Below are 16,976 nucleotides of genomic sequence, written 5' to 3' on the forward strand. Positions count from 1 at the left end.
TTAGGCCATTAGAAGAAGGCGAATCTTACGAGCCTTTCGTTGTGCAAAATCGTCAACGATGTTCCCAATATTTAATGCTCTGGCTCTCGTATTTTCAATGGACAGGATAGCTAACCCACTGAGCCTCTCCTGCCCCATGCTGCTCCTTAGGTAGGTCTTAATAAGTTTGAGTTTGGAAAAAGATCGCTCAGCTGTTGCCACAGTCACATGAGAGCAGTACACACTTCCCCGAATGTGGATGTTACACTGTCATAATCTACCACCAGCATTTTGGCAAGTTGAAAAATAGATGACTTCTGTGAAATGTCTGCTTTAAAGCAAGACCTGAATGAGAGGAGTTGTGTTGGGAATGTCGGTGCAATGTCCCTGCTATAATGGTCTGACAAACGTCTTGCCTTTTCAAGCAGTTCATCATCACCTGCGAGTTGAAGCTATAGGACATAAAGACTCAAACACATGACAAGTTTCCCGCATACTTGCAAATCTTTGGGAGAGCTGACTGATTATGATGTCCAGAGTTGCATTAAATACCTGCACTTTGAAGTATCTCTCTTTTGGTTGGTGCAGTCTTTTGGTGCAGGCACCATCCATTCAAAAAATGACAACAGTTTGATTCTTAATGGTGAAGTTCTCAGAAAAAAAAAAAAAAAGAGGGCGGGGGTAGCGGTAGCGACAGCGACGGGCCCCGGGAGGTCACGGGCCCTGGTGCGACTGCACTTGCTGCACCTACTATAGTTACGCCACTGGGTTTAACAAATTTTTATGATAGTATGAAGTGCTTTTTGTATAGGCTACTATCTTAATCTTAATATGGGGAGGGAAGTGGCGCGTCTGCAGTCAGCCAAATATGAATGTAATTTTGCGGCAAATAAAAATGACATGTCAAGCAGTCAATTGACTACATTGCAGTCAAGAACTAGGGCAAATTAAGACACTGTTTTGATTTGCGAAGTTGCGTTACCCCCAACACTGACAATAACAGACAGCAAATTAAGATATTTTTTCGTTTTGTGGAGCGGCACCGGTAGGCTATCAAAAGCAGATTTCGATTTTCGCTACCACCGTGTAGTCAAGCCTTAAGCCATACCCAAGTAGCCTTAATCGAGGTAATGTTTAATTATGCATGATTTATTTTGTTATTGAATTCGTAGGCTGGGATTCCTCTCAGTAACAATTATGTTTAAAGGTAGCCTAGCCTCCTGCTTTTTCAGAAGGGGCGGCAGTCAGGCTACTGACAGAGCGATGTACAGTGGCAGAGCGACGCACAGTGGCTAAAAGTGGTAGTAAAGCTTCACGCCTCGTAATGCGCGACTGAAGTGGCCATTTGAAAGCGATGCCCACTGTAGCAGCATTCTACCTGGCCGTTTCAGTCCCTCCTGGCCTCTTTCTACATCCATCCTTCCTGACGCTTATGGCTACTGTAGGGCCGGCCCGCCTAGCCGTAGGCTATCTGAGAAAACTGAAAATGACGGGCGATATGGACCCAACCAACTCTTTTTGGGAGGGGAGAACTCCCTCACATGATAGGCTACAACCCATGCAGAGGCAACGGTGTCATGCACAGAATGCGGAACGTGTATAGCCTACTTTAAAAGAAGATAGACTAACGTGACATTTCAATTTTTTTTCCTCGACCAGCCCAAAAGTGAAGCGGCCCACCGGGAATTCTCCCGATTACCCACCCCGGGCCTGTCTCCGACGGTAGTCTACCCTATTAAAAATATACGTTTTCGATGTCCCAAACGCAGAGCCATATGTGCTTACTTTATTGTTTTTAACGATCTCTATGCTACTCACCAAAACGTAGGCATGGGAACATGATGAAGTATCCAACTGTCGTGTGTTAAATTATTGTGATTACGAGCCAGTGGTTTCTCGGACATCTGACGAAATTAAACCGGCTCATATTGTCCTCGCATTCGCAAAATGAGGACATCCATTAGACTGCTCAGATAATAACAGGTGTGCCTCCTCAGTTTTGCACGGTTTTAGTCAAGTTAAAGGCCTGTTTACCTTTAAAGGTTCTGTTTAATTTTGCAATGAGCAGTGCTTTCCCTTTTGAATTGGAAATGCTCTGTGTCGTGGTGTGTGGGTGTGTTACAATAATAATAATAATAAAAAAAAAAAAACATTTAAAAAAATTCTGACCGCCCGATTCACGTTGGCTGGGGGGCAAGGGGGCCCATCAGACATTTGTGCCCAGGGGTCTATGAATTGCTGTGACTCAATGATTGATCTATCCTGTAACTTTATTTTGATTACGAGACTGACTCCCCTACTTGGCTCATTCTTGCTATTTATGTTAATTCGAGCATTGCCTTGCTTTTTGATAAGATAATATTATGATCTTTACAGACTCTTAAAATCAGCACAGTGAAAAATGGTGTAGTGGCTAAAGCAGGTGATCTGTTATCCCAGCGTTGTAGGTTCAATTTTCTTATGATGTGAGATTGTCCTCTTGCTTATCGCTACCTGCAGGTGAACTAGTGTGACACGTAGATTTAATTGTTTTTGACTGATGTCTTCTTGTACCTATTGGTCTCTCGATGTAGAGTAACTATATACATAAATATGTATGGTCAAAACCTATTGTTGTCTCGTAGGCCTACTCTTATTCAGAGGTGAAAAGAAGAGATAGGATGCGACCTCCCACCGAACGCGAAGTGCACCGATGCGCTGCCGTTAAGCCACGAGACAGCTGATTACACTTGCCATACCCAGAAATTCGTCTAGGCTATACATTTTTTCCAACATAGTTAAGTTTATATGCTTGCAATGGGTTTAGGTTGTTGCTGATGGCAATGACAATGCCAACATAAATCACTCGGTTTAAATTAGAAAAATGTCAACATAGGCCGTGGCAGAGAATTTCTAGGGGGTGGGGTATTACACGTTGCCACTTTTTCCACCAATGATATGTATCGCTGCATCATCAACAACGTTGTTGGAACTACGGTGTTCGAACGCCGGAGGTAGCGAATTGCGACAGGTACGATGCTTTCTGGAAACAGGTGTAACAATGTCGTTGTTTGGTCGCAAGTTGCGTCGTACCATGGTGGTTGAGCAACGTCGTTGCTAACTTTTCTAGAAATGACCCCCTGATGTCTGATGTGTGATCAGTGGAATATAGGAAGGGAAGTGGCAGTGTTTTTTTGCCCATCTGCAGAAGTCAGCCAAATATGAGGGGACTGACATGCGATTCTCTGTGCATAATGAAAATATACATTATTCCCAAATCACAAAACAATGGTTGAATATTACTGATAATATTTCATTGTTATTTAAGAACATGCAAATCATCATACCGCATATCGTGGCGGGTCTGTTATTTAGCCTACTTACTATAGGCTGTGCAAACCACAGGCCTATATTTTGGGCAAGCCTGCTTTCGAGGCAGGCCTTTATTTCATAAGGCTTCTGTTAAAGAATTTTATATAAAGCCTGCGCTAACAGTTGTCCTCCTGCCCCCGCTACCACAGCTGTGTGAGCACGTCCCTGGATAGTGTGGCATGCTCACGTGTTAAGTCTCCTTCTTGCAAACTTGACTATAGCGAAACCATTAATGAAAGCAAAGCAACCATTTACGTCTTCATAAAATAACAACTTGCCAGATATGCCATCATAGGTTTGGGCTTCATTCAGCATTTTGTTCTTCCACTGGAAATTACTCTTCTACATTTGCTGCCTGCTGGATCCTTTCTGTTTTTATTGTTTAGAAAATGTTTGAGGTCTTGAGTTATACATTAAACATTGCGGGTAACCCGCCACAAATAGCCTACAGATTCTTGCCTGCGTACATTCTCATTCTCTCTCTAAAATGTGCCCGTTCTATAGGCTGGCCAAGTGCGTAATTCTGCGGCATAAAGCAGATGTATTTGTTTATTGTACAGAAAAATAAAAATAACCCGATAAGCAGTCAATTGACTACATTGCAGTCAAGAAGTAGGGCAAATTAATTTACGAAACCAAAGCATGGGTCATAGTTGTCTAAGCCTCTATAGCGTAGCCTGTTAAAAACGTCGCTAGATAGTATTAAATCGCCAACAACATTGTTTTCTCCAGAAGCCTACCCTAGGCTACAGATTAGTTCTGAACAGTTATTTCTCTACTGGCTCAATTATCAAAAAGGTGCTTTCTCTTCGTCCTCAGCAAATTAAGCAGGTAGCAGGCCAGAACGAGGCTACCATAGATATATATATAGAATAGCTAGATGTCTCGTCCGCGCTGCTGGCCAATGGAGGACGACATCCGTAGTGATGTAGTACTCGAGTCCGGTCTCGGACTCGAGTCCGGTCTCGAGACCAATTTCTGCTTTCTCGGTCTCGTCTCGGACTCGTTCCTTCAAAGACTCGGTCTTGACTCGGTCTCGGACCACAGTGGGAGGAGATGGACTCGTAATTTCAGACCGAGTCCTCGAGACCAACGCATTTTTTATGTTCATATAAAAAAACAGACAACACAAAACAACAATAATAATAAAATGCAATGTTGACCGGCATTATTTGAAAATGACATCCCATGGTGCAATGCAAAGATACTGCCGTCAGAGCCGTTTATTTATCTCTATGGCTCTGCTGCCGGTGAGTGTCTGTAGGTCAGCATAGTCCATATTAAGACGTTAAGACTGCTCCTCTAAACAATTCCCAATCTAGCTTAGTCTGTAGGCCTAACTGTTGATTATTAACTGGGGTGATATTAAATTCTGAATATTAAAACTGAAATTTTTTTATGGTCTTGGTCTCGACTCGGTCTCGACTCCTAAAGGACTCGGTCTCGACTCGGACTTGCTTCTTCAAAGACTCGGTCTTGACTCGGACTCGACTGTATTTGAAAACCAACAGACTCGGTCTCGACTCGGTCTTGACCCTTCAAAGACTCGGTCTTGACTCGGACTCGGCATAGGCGGTCTCGTCCCCATCACTAGACATCCGCACCTCGCGGCCATCTTGCCACAGTCAGCTCGCTAACTCATAACATTGTGTTTCAATGGTGCACTGTGTCATTGTTATAGCCTGGGGGCATTGTTCTGCCTTTAGTAGAAGAAGAGCTATCAGGTACCACAGAGCCCACCAGATAGCTTGCCTGTGCCGGTGATGCCGTTGGAGACTCCGCCATAAGACATCTAGGCATTCTATATATGGAGGCTACAGGGTACACTTGCCATTACACCTCAGTCCAGCAGATGGTGGTAATGCACTCCATTTGACCAACTGCCAAAAATAACTCACTGAAGAAGAAGGTTACTCTGGCAGGCCAGCGAACCCTTCTTCTTTATCTGTCAGCTTTTTTGTTGGCAGTTTGCAAACGGAGTGCATTACCACAATCTGTTTTTATGACAGCTCTGACTTCAGAACATGCAGCAGCGCAAAAGCATTGTGTCAGTCTTTTAATAACAACAACTTGCAGGATGTGTTTTCCGAAACTTTGAAGCTACTTTGAATTCTGGTCACTATTCCCATGAGAACAGCGGTGTCTGAGCACTGATTTTCCACACGTCAAGACGTTTCTACACAGGACAGACTAAAAGGCACCCAGACTGACTGATGCTCATTCTGGTGTAGGCTATGACAAGATAGTATACAGAACTGTAAAGTGTATCAAATTAATATACAAGTTTATTAAATCAAATATAAATTATGCTCTTAAAGTTGGAGAAAAGCAAACAGGTGTAAAGGGGAATTAAAGGGCCATCACCATTTTTGTTGTTGTTTTTTTTTTTTGGGGGGGGGGGGGCGGCACAACGTGCTGACATCATTGATATGCATTTGAGCTGGCTTTAGCTACTTTCCATTTGAACTTGTTGGCAACACTGGTCTGTCTGTGCAAATCATTCTGTCTCAAGTCCTTGTATGTAACATAATATACCAATGAAACACATTGCTATCATTTCTATGTTGAAGAGCTATAGTAGTGGTATATATCAGCCAATTTTTTTATTGAAACAAATACTTATCTTCCCTTACACACATGTATTAAAATAATCCAACAAAAAGATACCTGGAATGAATTTCCCTTGAACAGCTTCTTTATACGCCCACCATCCCTCATGACCTTTGTATGGATTTGGTTGAGCTAGGAGGCAAGGGACAACATAAAGCAAGAGCAAGAATAAGCCATGACATGTATTCAATAACACAATCAACACATACAATGGCTTGTTTGACAGGTGAGACTTTAAGCTCTCAGTGGGTGCAAACCGTATTTCTACACGCCTCTGTTCCTGAGAAATCCTAAGCTAAACAGTGGCTAGTTTTAATCAAAATCGCTGTTTTTTTTCTAGAAATGGAGATATAACGTCTTTCATGAAATATGAAGTGTTGCCTGTAAAGTTTCCGGGAAGTGACCTGGCGAGACTGCCACCTAGTGATAGACCCACGAAAATGGCCTGGTTTTGAGCTGACGTGCATGCGTCACTGATTCAACCTAAAGCGGCAACCGAATTATGATAAAATAAAAACATTCATATATTTTGTAATTCATATTAAGTTCATATCTTTTTAATAATTCATAGTTTGTGGCCTGCATAATTACTAATAGCCAAGTAAGTATCTAGTAATTTCATATTGATTTAAACTATTTGACTACACTTCTGTTTAATGTCATTACATTGGTGGTGTACGTCTAATTGACTGCCTGTCCCTTTAAGAACGTGAGAGTAGCCTAATTATATTTCTGAGTGGATTGGAAGGCTTGCATCTCACTGTGTTTGTGGATGCAATTGGGAATGTCTTCTATGTCATTAGTTAAAATAAATGTTTTTAACAACTCAAATGAAATCATTCTTGGATCATAGAAGAGGTAAATGTCTTGCAATTTTATTAATTTCTATGATTTTTGTAGCACTACTCAAACTAAGCCCACAAGCTAGCAAACATGACATAAGCTAAAAGGACATATCCACGTTTGCCAATGGGTTGCATAGCCTACTCAAATGTCAGTAAACCAAGTAGGCCTTAATTAACTTACTTTCATAGCCTAGGTAAGTTAGCAACACCAGGTTGAGAGATGCAAGTGAGCAGATCATTAACGTTATCCTTCTATTTATTGTCTTCAAAACTGCAGAGGAACGAACACGTTAGGGCAGTCTTTGATGTCATATGCAGAAGGTGCAGAAGTAAGTGTGCCATCTGGCTCAATATTCTGCGCGAGGGACTGTTGTGGTAGGTGAAATTTCACGGTGAAACTACGATGATGGTCAAATTTGCGAAAAAGTTGCGGTGTTTGGACAAAATTGCGAGTGCCTTGGTAAGTGACGAAAACAATCGTCTTCGTGAACAGCTGTGCATAGGCTACTTTGTAAAAGAAAGAATACACTCATCCCTATACATAACGCAAGGGGTAATTAATGTAATTATAGTTCGCCTTTTATTTGTGGATTTATTTAATGTAGCCTAGACTATTTAGTGTTATTTCTTTCCCAAGCTCATAAAATAAATTTGGATCGCACATAAATTGATAGGGTTGGTCGGAAACCGGAACCCAAGAAAAAAAAATGTTATGCCCTGAAACCAATTGGTGTCTAAAGTTAGGGCATGCCATCCTGATCATCTATAGCCTACATTTATAAAGAAACAGATATTTACTGACTTAACCTTCTGGATTGGGAACTCGTTTGAATACCAAGACAAAATCATATCTGAACATTTTCCACAAAAAATGCAGTCAATCCTAAAGATTCTTGTATTATTCATGGTTGTTTTCAGCAACACTTTAGCATGAAATACTAAACTATATAGTTCATCAATCACCACTATACTGTATCTTTGGAGCTTCCTTTTTTGTGAATGTGGATCTGTCAAGGTTGGTTAAGGCAAAACAGAACCCCAAAATTCTGCATAAGAGTAGTAGGAATTCCTATTCCTATCTGTCCTGAACTGGTGTACATCGTAGTGTGTAGCAGAGATGGGGACTCGAGTCTGAGACTCAGACTCGAGTCGGACTTAATGGCCTCCTTACACCAAACAACTTTGACAAGATTTGGGAAAGATTCTTGAAAGATTGGAGTCTTTTGAGGAAAGCTTGAAATGGGGGTATTAGTTAAAGGATAATTCTGGTATTTAGCACTTTGAGTCCTTTTATCTGGTTTGTTTTGGATGAACTAGAGTGGTGGACAACGAAATTTTGACGAGGGGTCCTGTCTCGACTTTCTGACTCGTTTTTAATCGCCTTTGACTGGCTGCTATGGGCATGCACAAACATGTCCTTAAAACAACCCTTAACGTTCATTTTTAATACTGTGCAACTCAACGAGTGGTTAGTGATGTTCGTTGATGTTCCAAAACAAGTAGCGCAGCGAAATACAGTTTCTGTCGTGTTTTATTTGCCATTTTGTAAAATCCCATTGATTTCTGTTGGAAGACTCATTGCTCCTTGATATCACTGTGCTACCGGATATGGAAAGGGGGTCTGTTTACGGTTGTAGTCTTTCCCCCGCGAGACCTTCTTGTATTGTCTATGCTTCAGACTTACCGGAATTATCCTTTAAAAAACTACAATCTTTTAAGAATCTTTCCCAAATCTTGTCAAAGTTGTTTGGTGTAAGGTGGCCATAAGTCGCAAAACAGTGACTTCAGACTTGACTTGCGACTCCACTCAAAAGACTTCAGACTTGACTTGGACTCGAGCTTCGAGACTCGTGAACAACCTGTAGGATATAGGTGGTTTCCGATTTCTGGTCAGTGTGCTCCGTGTGTAACTACCAGTGTTGCGCGGTCTGCCCGAAATTAAGCGGTCGCCCGCGGTTATGAGTCATAAACAAAATATTTTAATAATATTCGAGTCATTTGCGGGCGGGTCAGTTAAAATAAATTAAATATATATTTTCTACAAAGATGCCTACTTAAAATATCACGAGAAGGCTAGCATCAGCAAAAGCGATATAGGCTATGGGAAATATTGGGAAAAGTGCTTAAAGAAGATGACAGTAGTACAAGTTATGGTTTATAGGCCTACTCCTTTCGAACCCATTTAAAAGTATAACGGCTCCCACACACAGCTGCGTGCATCGCGTTGCTGGAGACGCATCCCATTCACTTTAAACGGGCTCACGTGATCTGTTGCCGAACTGAATTGTGGGTCCATCGCGTCGCGTTTCTCCCGCTGCTCGCGTTGAGGAGTTCAGCTGTTGCTGCACCGACAGACGGCACCGGCCAATCAAGCCAATCTACGGACGGCACCAACCAATCACATTACGGTTTTACTTCATGTCATTTGCATAGCTACCGTCGGGAACACCCACTGGAATGCGTTGACGGAACGCAGCTGTGTGTGGGAGCCGTAACAGCCAAAACGGACACCCTGCAGGAATAAATGTTATGGCACAGACTACACAGCCATATCTACCGGTATGTATAGGTTCGCGCATGCATAAAAGTTAGTTTGTTGTGTTTGTGACTTTAAACAGTGGATGTGCTTTTAGTAAAGCTTTGTGCTTCATTCAGCATTATAAACCAGTTCTTAGGCTACGCTTTGACCAGCAATGTATCTCTCTTGCCTACCTTGCCTCACCATTTCTGTTTTCGAAAGAAAGATGTATGTCCATGGCCTTCAAATGTTATCCTAGTGTTCTAATCCTTGGTGGTTGCGTGCGTGCTTGCGCTCTTATTCTCATTCTCTCTCCTGCGCAAACATTATGTCCTGCATGCCTACTGCGTGTAGTTCTACTGCATAAAGTTTCGCAAATAAATTATTTTGTTTTACAGAAATGGCCTACTGTTACACTGCATGCAGGCTATAACCAAAAGCACACATTTTGTAAATAAGCGGGTTGGATCGCGGGTCGGGTATAATTTTGTCCTAATTAATATTCGCGGCCCGAGTTGCGATCGGGTTGATTAAAATATCGGGTCGACCGCGGGCCGCTTGTGACCAAACCCGCGCAACACTGGTAGCTACCTAAACTTTCTAACTTAATTATCTTCAATCTTCTTGTTACCATCTAATTTCTATGGATTTACTGGCTACCTATTATATCTTGTAAACAATCTGTTGTTATAAACTGTTGTTGCTTGAGGCTTTGGATTATCGGACTTTGATTGCCAAACTTTTCTGCCAAACATTAACGTCTCTGTGATACCACAACAACCTACTATGGTAAGCTAGCCTCAAGGGCTACAAATAATACTGTCCCAAAATCTTGATAACTTACGCTCATACCTTTGTTCGAGTTATCAAGGAACTGCTATTAGAGTGCCCACAACATCATTGTTGCTGGCCAACTAGCAAGCTAGCAAACAAACATTTACAAGAAAGCTGAGGAGGCTTTCAGCCGCCGCCGCACCACAATGCCTTCCCTCAGCTGTGCCAGGCTGCGACTCATGCGTCCTGCTCAGCAAGAAGATAGTGGAACTTGAAGCCAGAATAGCGACCCTCCATCAGATTGAGAAGGATGAACACTTCCTCAACACCATTCTCTTCGTAAGTACCTCTCTTATAGGGCTGCAGCTATCGATTCTTTTTCTAATTGATTAATCTAGCACTTTATCGATCAATTAATTGATTAATCGGATATTTTTTTTTTGCATTTTTAAACAACCAAAACAAATAATGCATAATGAAAACTTGGCATAGAGGTATTTATATAACTCATACATTTGGCTCCAAAACTAAGCTCATTTATTGCAATTTACCCATTTAGTGTTTATTTAATTGTTAGCACTGGCACTTATAATGTTCAAAATGCTCTCTGTAAAATTGCAGCCTCTTGTGCATGACTGAGCTGGGCGAACAAAGCTGTTCATACTATTTTCAAATACCAAACAAGGTTGGTTGTCGGAAGTGCTTCGTCACTGATATCTTTCTAAAGCAGGTGCTCTTTGGTTTCAAGGGAATACTTCTTGTCTTAAACGAGTTGGTTTGACCAAAAGATTCCAAAGGCACACTGCTTTTCATAGTTAAGGAAAAAGTGGGCTTACACGTTGCGACAAAACATGTCTTCATCAGAGCATACAGGTTAAATGTCCACAGATCCTATTTAACAGACATAGGATACACTAATCAAAAACACTCAAGTTCAGGTGTATTGACTCCGCCCTACAATTAGGCTGTCAATGGCAATCACTCATTGAAGATACACAAGTTGACATTGAAATTGAGCCAATCAAAAGTCAAAGCTGACAATGATTATTAGTAGCAAAATCGTAGGATCAATTGGAGAGAAAGCACTACTAATACAGATAAACAGTTAAATGCAATACAATTACACAATACAGTCATAATCATTATAGTGGATGGAATCCACTATCTTAAAATCTCCTGGCTTCTTCTTCTTCTTCTTATTATTATAACAACCTTTTCTTTTTACCTTTTCAAGAGTGAATGCGACTCTAACCGCTTAACGTAAAGACATGTTGAAATAACCGCTCTGAAGGTCTGGAGTGGGGCAAGAGAGTTATTATTTCAGATTTTTTTAAAACTCCAGATCTTCATTTAGGCCAGGACTGGTGAGGGCCTTTAGCTTATAAATCCAGAAGGTTTCCCTTTAGCCTAGAAATCTAGACGCACCCTAATTACATTTGCTGCCAGGGCTAGTCTAGCAACTCTCCGTTGGCTTGTGAGCTGGAAAAACTACATTTCTATCAGGCCAATAAAATCGTGTATAGAGACATTAGGCGGTGGTTCAGGATTTTGGACATAGGACCTCATTTCCAAGTAAGCAAGTGTGATATTTATCAGTGGAGACCGTTTTCAACACGTTTCATCCAGTCCTTCTAATTGCAGAGTTCGCAGGTGCTAGGCTAGCGCAAGTCAACGGTATGTGTTAGCCTGCCACTAAAAACGTCTTACCCACTCCAAAGTACACCCGAAGCAAATAAATTATAACGCCAGACTATCGATGTAAATGTCTGTGTTGATAGTTTTATTTCTAACATTATTCTATCCTTGCATTTCAACGATCGCATTACATTTTGAGGGACCAGTTTCTTAGCAGCGACGGAATTATACTTGCTCCAGTTAGTAGTACTGCGCCGAAAAGTAAACAGTAAAGCCAGAGACTTTCTAATGAGGAGACACAGCACTCAAAAAATCCTCCATAGAAATGCATGGGGTTAGTTTGTAACGCCGTTGTCTACACATATCCCACCCCTTCCTCGGCAAAACGTCGACATGTGAATATATTGAGCCAATCATGTGGTGTGAATACATTGAGCCAATCATATGGTGTGTTGTGAAGACATTTTCCCAATCATGTGTTGTGAACTCGCCGCTGGAGCAAGATTGGTGTTGTGAAGCCTTGCGCACGCGCATTTTTGCTGAATACGATGCCCGACGAGTGCCCAAAAGGCGTTGCTATGGCTGCCGAGTAAAGGGACTTGCCTAAAAGGACTTTGGTAAAGCACACTCCAATGGGGATACCTAGTAGTAGCCTTGGTAATATCAGTCCGCCGCTGAGTTGCTTACAACTTCAGGGAACAAAGTATAACTGTTGCAACGCAATGCGAGGGAAGTTGTATTTCTTACACTATTCTATCAACACAGACATTTACATCGATTGTCTGGAATTTGCCTCGGGTGTACTTTGGAGTGGGTAAGACTGTTTTTAGTGGCAGGCTAACACATACCGTTGACTTGCGCTAGCCTAGCACCTGCGAACTCTGCAATTAGAAGGACTGGATGAAACGTGTTGAAAATGGTCTTCACTGATAAATATCACACTTGCTTACTTGGAAATGAGGTCCTATGTCCAAAATCCTGAACCACCCCTTTACCATAATGATTGATGGCAGAGTTGCAACGGTTTGGCTTGAATTCCCTGCTACTTGAAAACAAAGAAGATGGATGTTGCTGTTGGCGAACAGCATGACACAAGATAAGCTTTTTTTAAGTTGGCAAAAGTTTGAACTAGCCAACTAGCTCCGCTTAGTGGGAAAATGCATGTGACTCATAGCTGTCCTATTGCGTGCAGAGGGAATTTGAAAGACAACCGATTATCCCGCCCCTCGGACTGAGCAATGCCAACGGTGAGTGCCCAGACCCTACATTTTAATGTGGGTCTGGCTCATCAGGCTAGTTTCCCTTTGTAATAGTTTCTTTAGTTTGTCTCTTCCCCTCTTAGATAGCTCAATTGCCTCTATACCTATTGCTTTTAGAGTTTGCATCCATGGTGTTCTTTATAATGTTTAGCCATCGGATAGTCATCATTCCCTGTCCTAATTGCATATTTATGCTCAGCTACCCTCTGTTGCAGTTTTCTTTTTGTCTTTCCCACGTAGAAGTGTCCACATGGACAGTTGAGATAGTACACCACATGGGTTATGTTACAATTAATATAGCCTTTTATTTAAGTGCACATCTTTGAAACTATTTGTTTGTTGCATTGTGTTACAATGGTTACATCTCCACATTTGAAAAAGCCTTGTGGTCTCCGATCAAGCCAGGTGTCTTTTTTATCTCCTGGTAGATAACTATGGACTAATTTGTCTCCTATAGTCGGTGCTCTTCTGAAACTAACAGTTGGTGCAGTCTGAAAAAAATCCTTTAGTAGTGGGTCGCTTTCGATCATTTTTCCAGTTGTTGTTAATGATTTTCTTTAGTTCATTTGTTTTGGTGTTGTACTGCGTCACAAAATACACTCCTTGTTGTTCTCCTGATTTCTTCTGTTTTTGTTGTAGGAGATCTTTTCTTTTCAAGAACTTTGTTTTATTGTAAGCGTTGTTTATGATTTTACTATTGTAACCCCTGTTTCTAAAGTGTATCTTCATTTCTTGTGCTTTGTTCTCGAAATCTGACTCTTGGTTACAGATCCTCTTCAGGCGTTGTAATTCTTAAGTGATGGAGGATGGAAACTATCTGCCCGAAGTAATATGTTTCTATCGGTTTGTTTGTCGAACACGGTGGTATTAATGTGTCCCTCCTTGCTTTTCATTATGGTGAGATCCAAGAAGTCAATTTGATTTTGGTTATATTGTAGACACAGTTTCAAGTTGTTATTTGTAGTGTTTAGGTAATTATGGAAAGAAATTCATTCTTGTTCTGTAGCCGAAAAAATGAAAAAATCTATATAGCGCCCATAAAACTTGATCATGTTTTTGTATTGATACTCAGATGAATAAATACAGTGTTCTTCCCATAGGCCCATGAATAGATTGGCTAGGCTCGGTGCATAACATGCTCCCTTTGCTGTTCCTTTTACTGAGAGCATCTTGGAAAAGAAAGACATTGAGTCCATTTAGTGAGAGTAAGCAAAAAATCTGTGGGTGGTGTACTTCCTGCAGGACGTTTGTTCAGGTAATACGACAATGCATGTAAGCCTTCTTCGTGGTATATGTTCATGTATAAAGCCTCCACATAGTGATAAAGTAACAGGGCTTAATAATATGATATTATTATATATAATATTAAATTATTATTATTAATAATTATATTAATATAATGTCATTGAAAAGGGCTAACTTATTGAGGACATGTGTTGTGTTCTGAATAAAAGATGGTAAATTCGAGACGAAGGGTTGAATGAAAAAGTCTATGTATTTTGATATTGGTTCGGTTAAAGGCCCATTGCCAGATATTATTGGTCTACCAGGGAGGTTGTTCAGATCTTTGTGCACTTTTGGTAGCATGTAAAAGCAAGTAAGTCGCTTTTTTTCCCCATGGGATTAACCTTTAAGCTTTTGTAGTATGTTGTATTATCAAGTTGGCGGTGTGCTTCTTGTAGGTATTTCGTTTTTTCCACACTACTACAGAGCCACCTTTATCTGCGCACTTGATAACAATATTTTAATTCTTTGCCAAAATTATCCAAAGCAATTCTTTCCTTTTTTGGTAAGTTATGTTTGATCACATCCTCTTTGCTATCGAACAATTTCTCTATATCCATAGTCAGTTTTTCTGCAAAATGTTGTTAGAACCGGGTTATTGCTCAGAGGGCAAAACTTTGATTTAGGGCGGAAAACATTCTTAGATTCACTAGTGGTGGCAGCAGTAGAAAGTACTGGATTCTGATGGTGCCATACTTTTAAGTGCAGACTACGGTAGAAACGGAAAAGGTCTACCTTAGTTTCAAACAAGTCAAGTTGGTAAGTAGGTGCATATGTTAGGCCTTTTGACAGTACATCTACACATTTATTCGTCAAAGGAGTATCTGAAATATTGATAACTACCTGGGGTTCTGGCTTCTGAGATTCGTTCTGGAAGGATATTGTTGATCTCTTTTTTTGCCCCCTCCTTGTTTTCTTTGTCCTTTTTTGGGGAAGATTTGTGGTTCTGTCATGTTGGCCAAAAAAGACTGACTTGTACTTTCCTGTGCCAGACCGTCTTCTTCTTCACTAGTGAAATTAAATTAAACTGATCTCGGTTTCCTTTGTCTCAGTTTAGTGTTCCATGTGTAAATCATTCCTTCTTCATAGTCCCTTTCATCTCTTTTGTATTTCTTCAATTTTAGCTCTTTTAGTTTCTTTGTAAATTCCTCCATGTCCTTTTTTCTCCAGTGGTGCTTTTAGCTGGTCCTCTTTGGAGGCTGTGATCCTTGACTTAATCTCTATGATGTTCTCTTGTAGGGATTCTTTTTGTTTTTTAGCTTCTTCGACGATCAACAGGATGAGGTCCGATGAACATTTATTAAGTATTGCCTCCCATTTTTGTTTGAATTCCTCGCTTCCAAATCCTGCTGAAGGGAATTTTTTCATTCTCAAGCCTCTGGGGATTCATCCTTCTCTCCTCTAGTCAGACAGCGTGAATGCATGTAGATGCAGCTTAGTGTTCTTTTCTAGAAGTCTCTGTAAGTCCCGAAACATTTCGCTGACATTTGTATCTTGTTGTATTGAATACACCTGAACTTGAGTGTTTTTGATTAGTGCATCCTATGCCTGTTAGGATCTGTGAACATTTAACCTGTATGCTCTGATGAAGACATGTTTTGTCGCAACGCGTAAGCCCACTTTAAAGGCTTTTTAACTATAAAAAGCAGTGTGCCTTTGGAATCTTTTGGTCAAACCAACTCGTTTAAGACAAGAAGCTGTCCATACTATGTTGTGAAGTGCTGGGAGGGAGAAGAAGAGGGAAAGCAATTTGATTTATTAATATGCACAACAAGTTTCATGCTGTAATCTAGACCTGACATCAAAGTGAATATCTATTTTATGTAGATTTCTACACCTGCAGCATTTACCATTAGGCTACTAACAAATTATTTTACCATTAGGCTACTAAAAAATGGCCTACTATTAGGCTACTAACAAATAATTTTACCATTAGGCTACTAAAAAATTATTTCTGGGTTGAGCCTATTTGCTATGGTAACCTAGCAACCTGTGTGTGTGTGTGCACGTGTGCGGTGCGTGAGTGAAGATGAGGGTGCATGCATGAGTGTATGTGAAGAAGGTGTTCTTTTTTAGGCATAGCCAACATCACAGCGAACATCAATGTATAGGCTACGTAGATAGATAGATACTTTATTGATCCTTTATTGATTGTTTCAGCGACGCTTGGTGAAACAGCATGGAGTGGATGTTTTCGGTTCAGATGCTTGTTCTCTTCCTTTTTGAGTATGTAATGATCCAAAAACTTTACTTGAAAACTTTAGACATTCTCTGCCATTTATTGACATCTTGACTCCGCTATCGCGTCAACTAAATTCAGAATGTATCATGCGCTAGTGGTGTGCTTCCTGAACAACGGTCCGTGTGGAACAATCAGATCCCTGCGCGTATAGTGTGAATCATATGAATTTAACGCGAGTTTTTGCCTTGAGTAATTTTTGGTGTAGAAGCTCTAGCATCACGGGCACGGCAGGTGGTCAGGACGACACTTAGGCCCAGCCCAACCTCTACGACTGGAAAATTGCTACACCATTCTGATGGAGGATGCGGAGCCCCTCCCGCTCCGGGGCAACCATCCTGGTCCCTCTACACAGTCGGCACCCCCCCGACCCTCTCCTCCAAAGACCTCAACAACCTCCACCCTGGTCATCGGCAGTTCCATGGTCAGAGACCTCTGCATTCCCCCTTCACTTAGCGGTCCCTCCAAGGTCTGCTGCTTCC

The 16,976-nt window shown here is 41.1% G+C and overlaps 1 protein-coding gene across 1 annotated transcript in view; it reads right to left on the reverse strand.

The window, feature by feature from the left end:
* The window catches only part of ca10a (carbonic anhydrase Xa), a 160,095-nt gene that overhangs the window by 120,795 nt on the left and 22,324 nt on the right, over positions 1-16,976 (reverse strand). The window contains exon 2 of the mRNA XM_042082783.1: positions 5,998-6,072. Within this exon, the coding sequence (XP_041938717.1) occupies positions 5,998-6,072 (75 nt within the window). The remainder of the gene's footprint in view (positions 1-5,997; positions 6,073-16,976) is intronic.

The sequence above is a fragment of the Alosa sapidissima genome, chromosome 24 (assembly GCF_018492685.1).
Source record: "Alosa sapidissima isolate fAloSap1 chromosome 24, fAloSap1.pri, whole genome shotgun sequence".
In the NCBI taxonomy this organism is placed as follows: Eukaryota; Metazoa; Chordata; class Actinopteri; order Clupeiformes; family Clupeidae; genus Alosa; species Alosa sapidissima.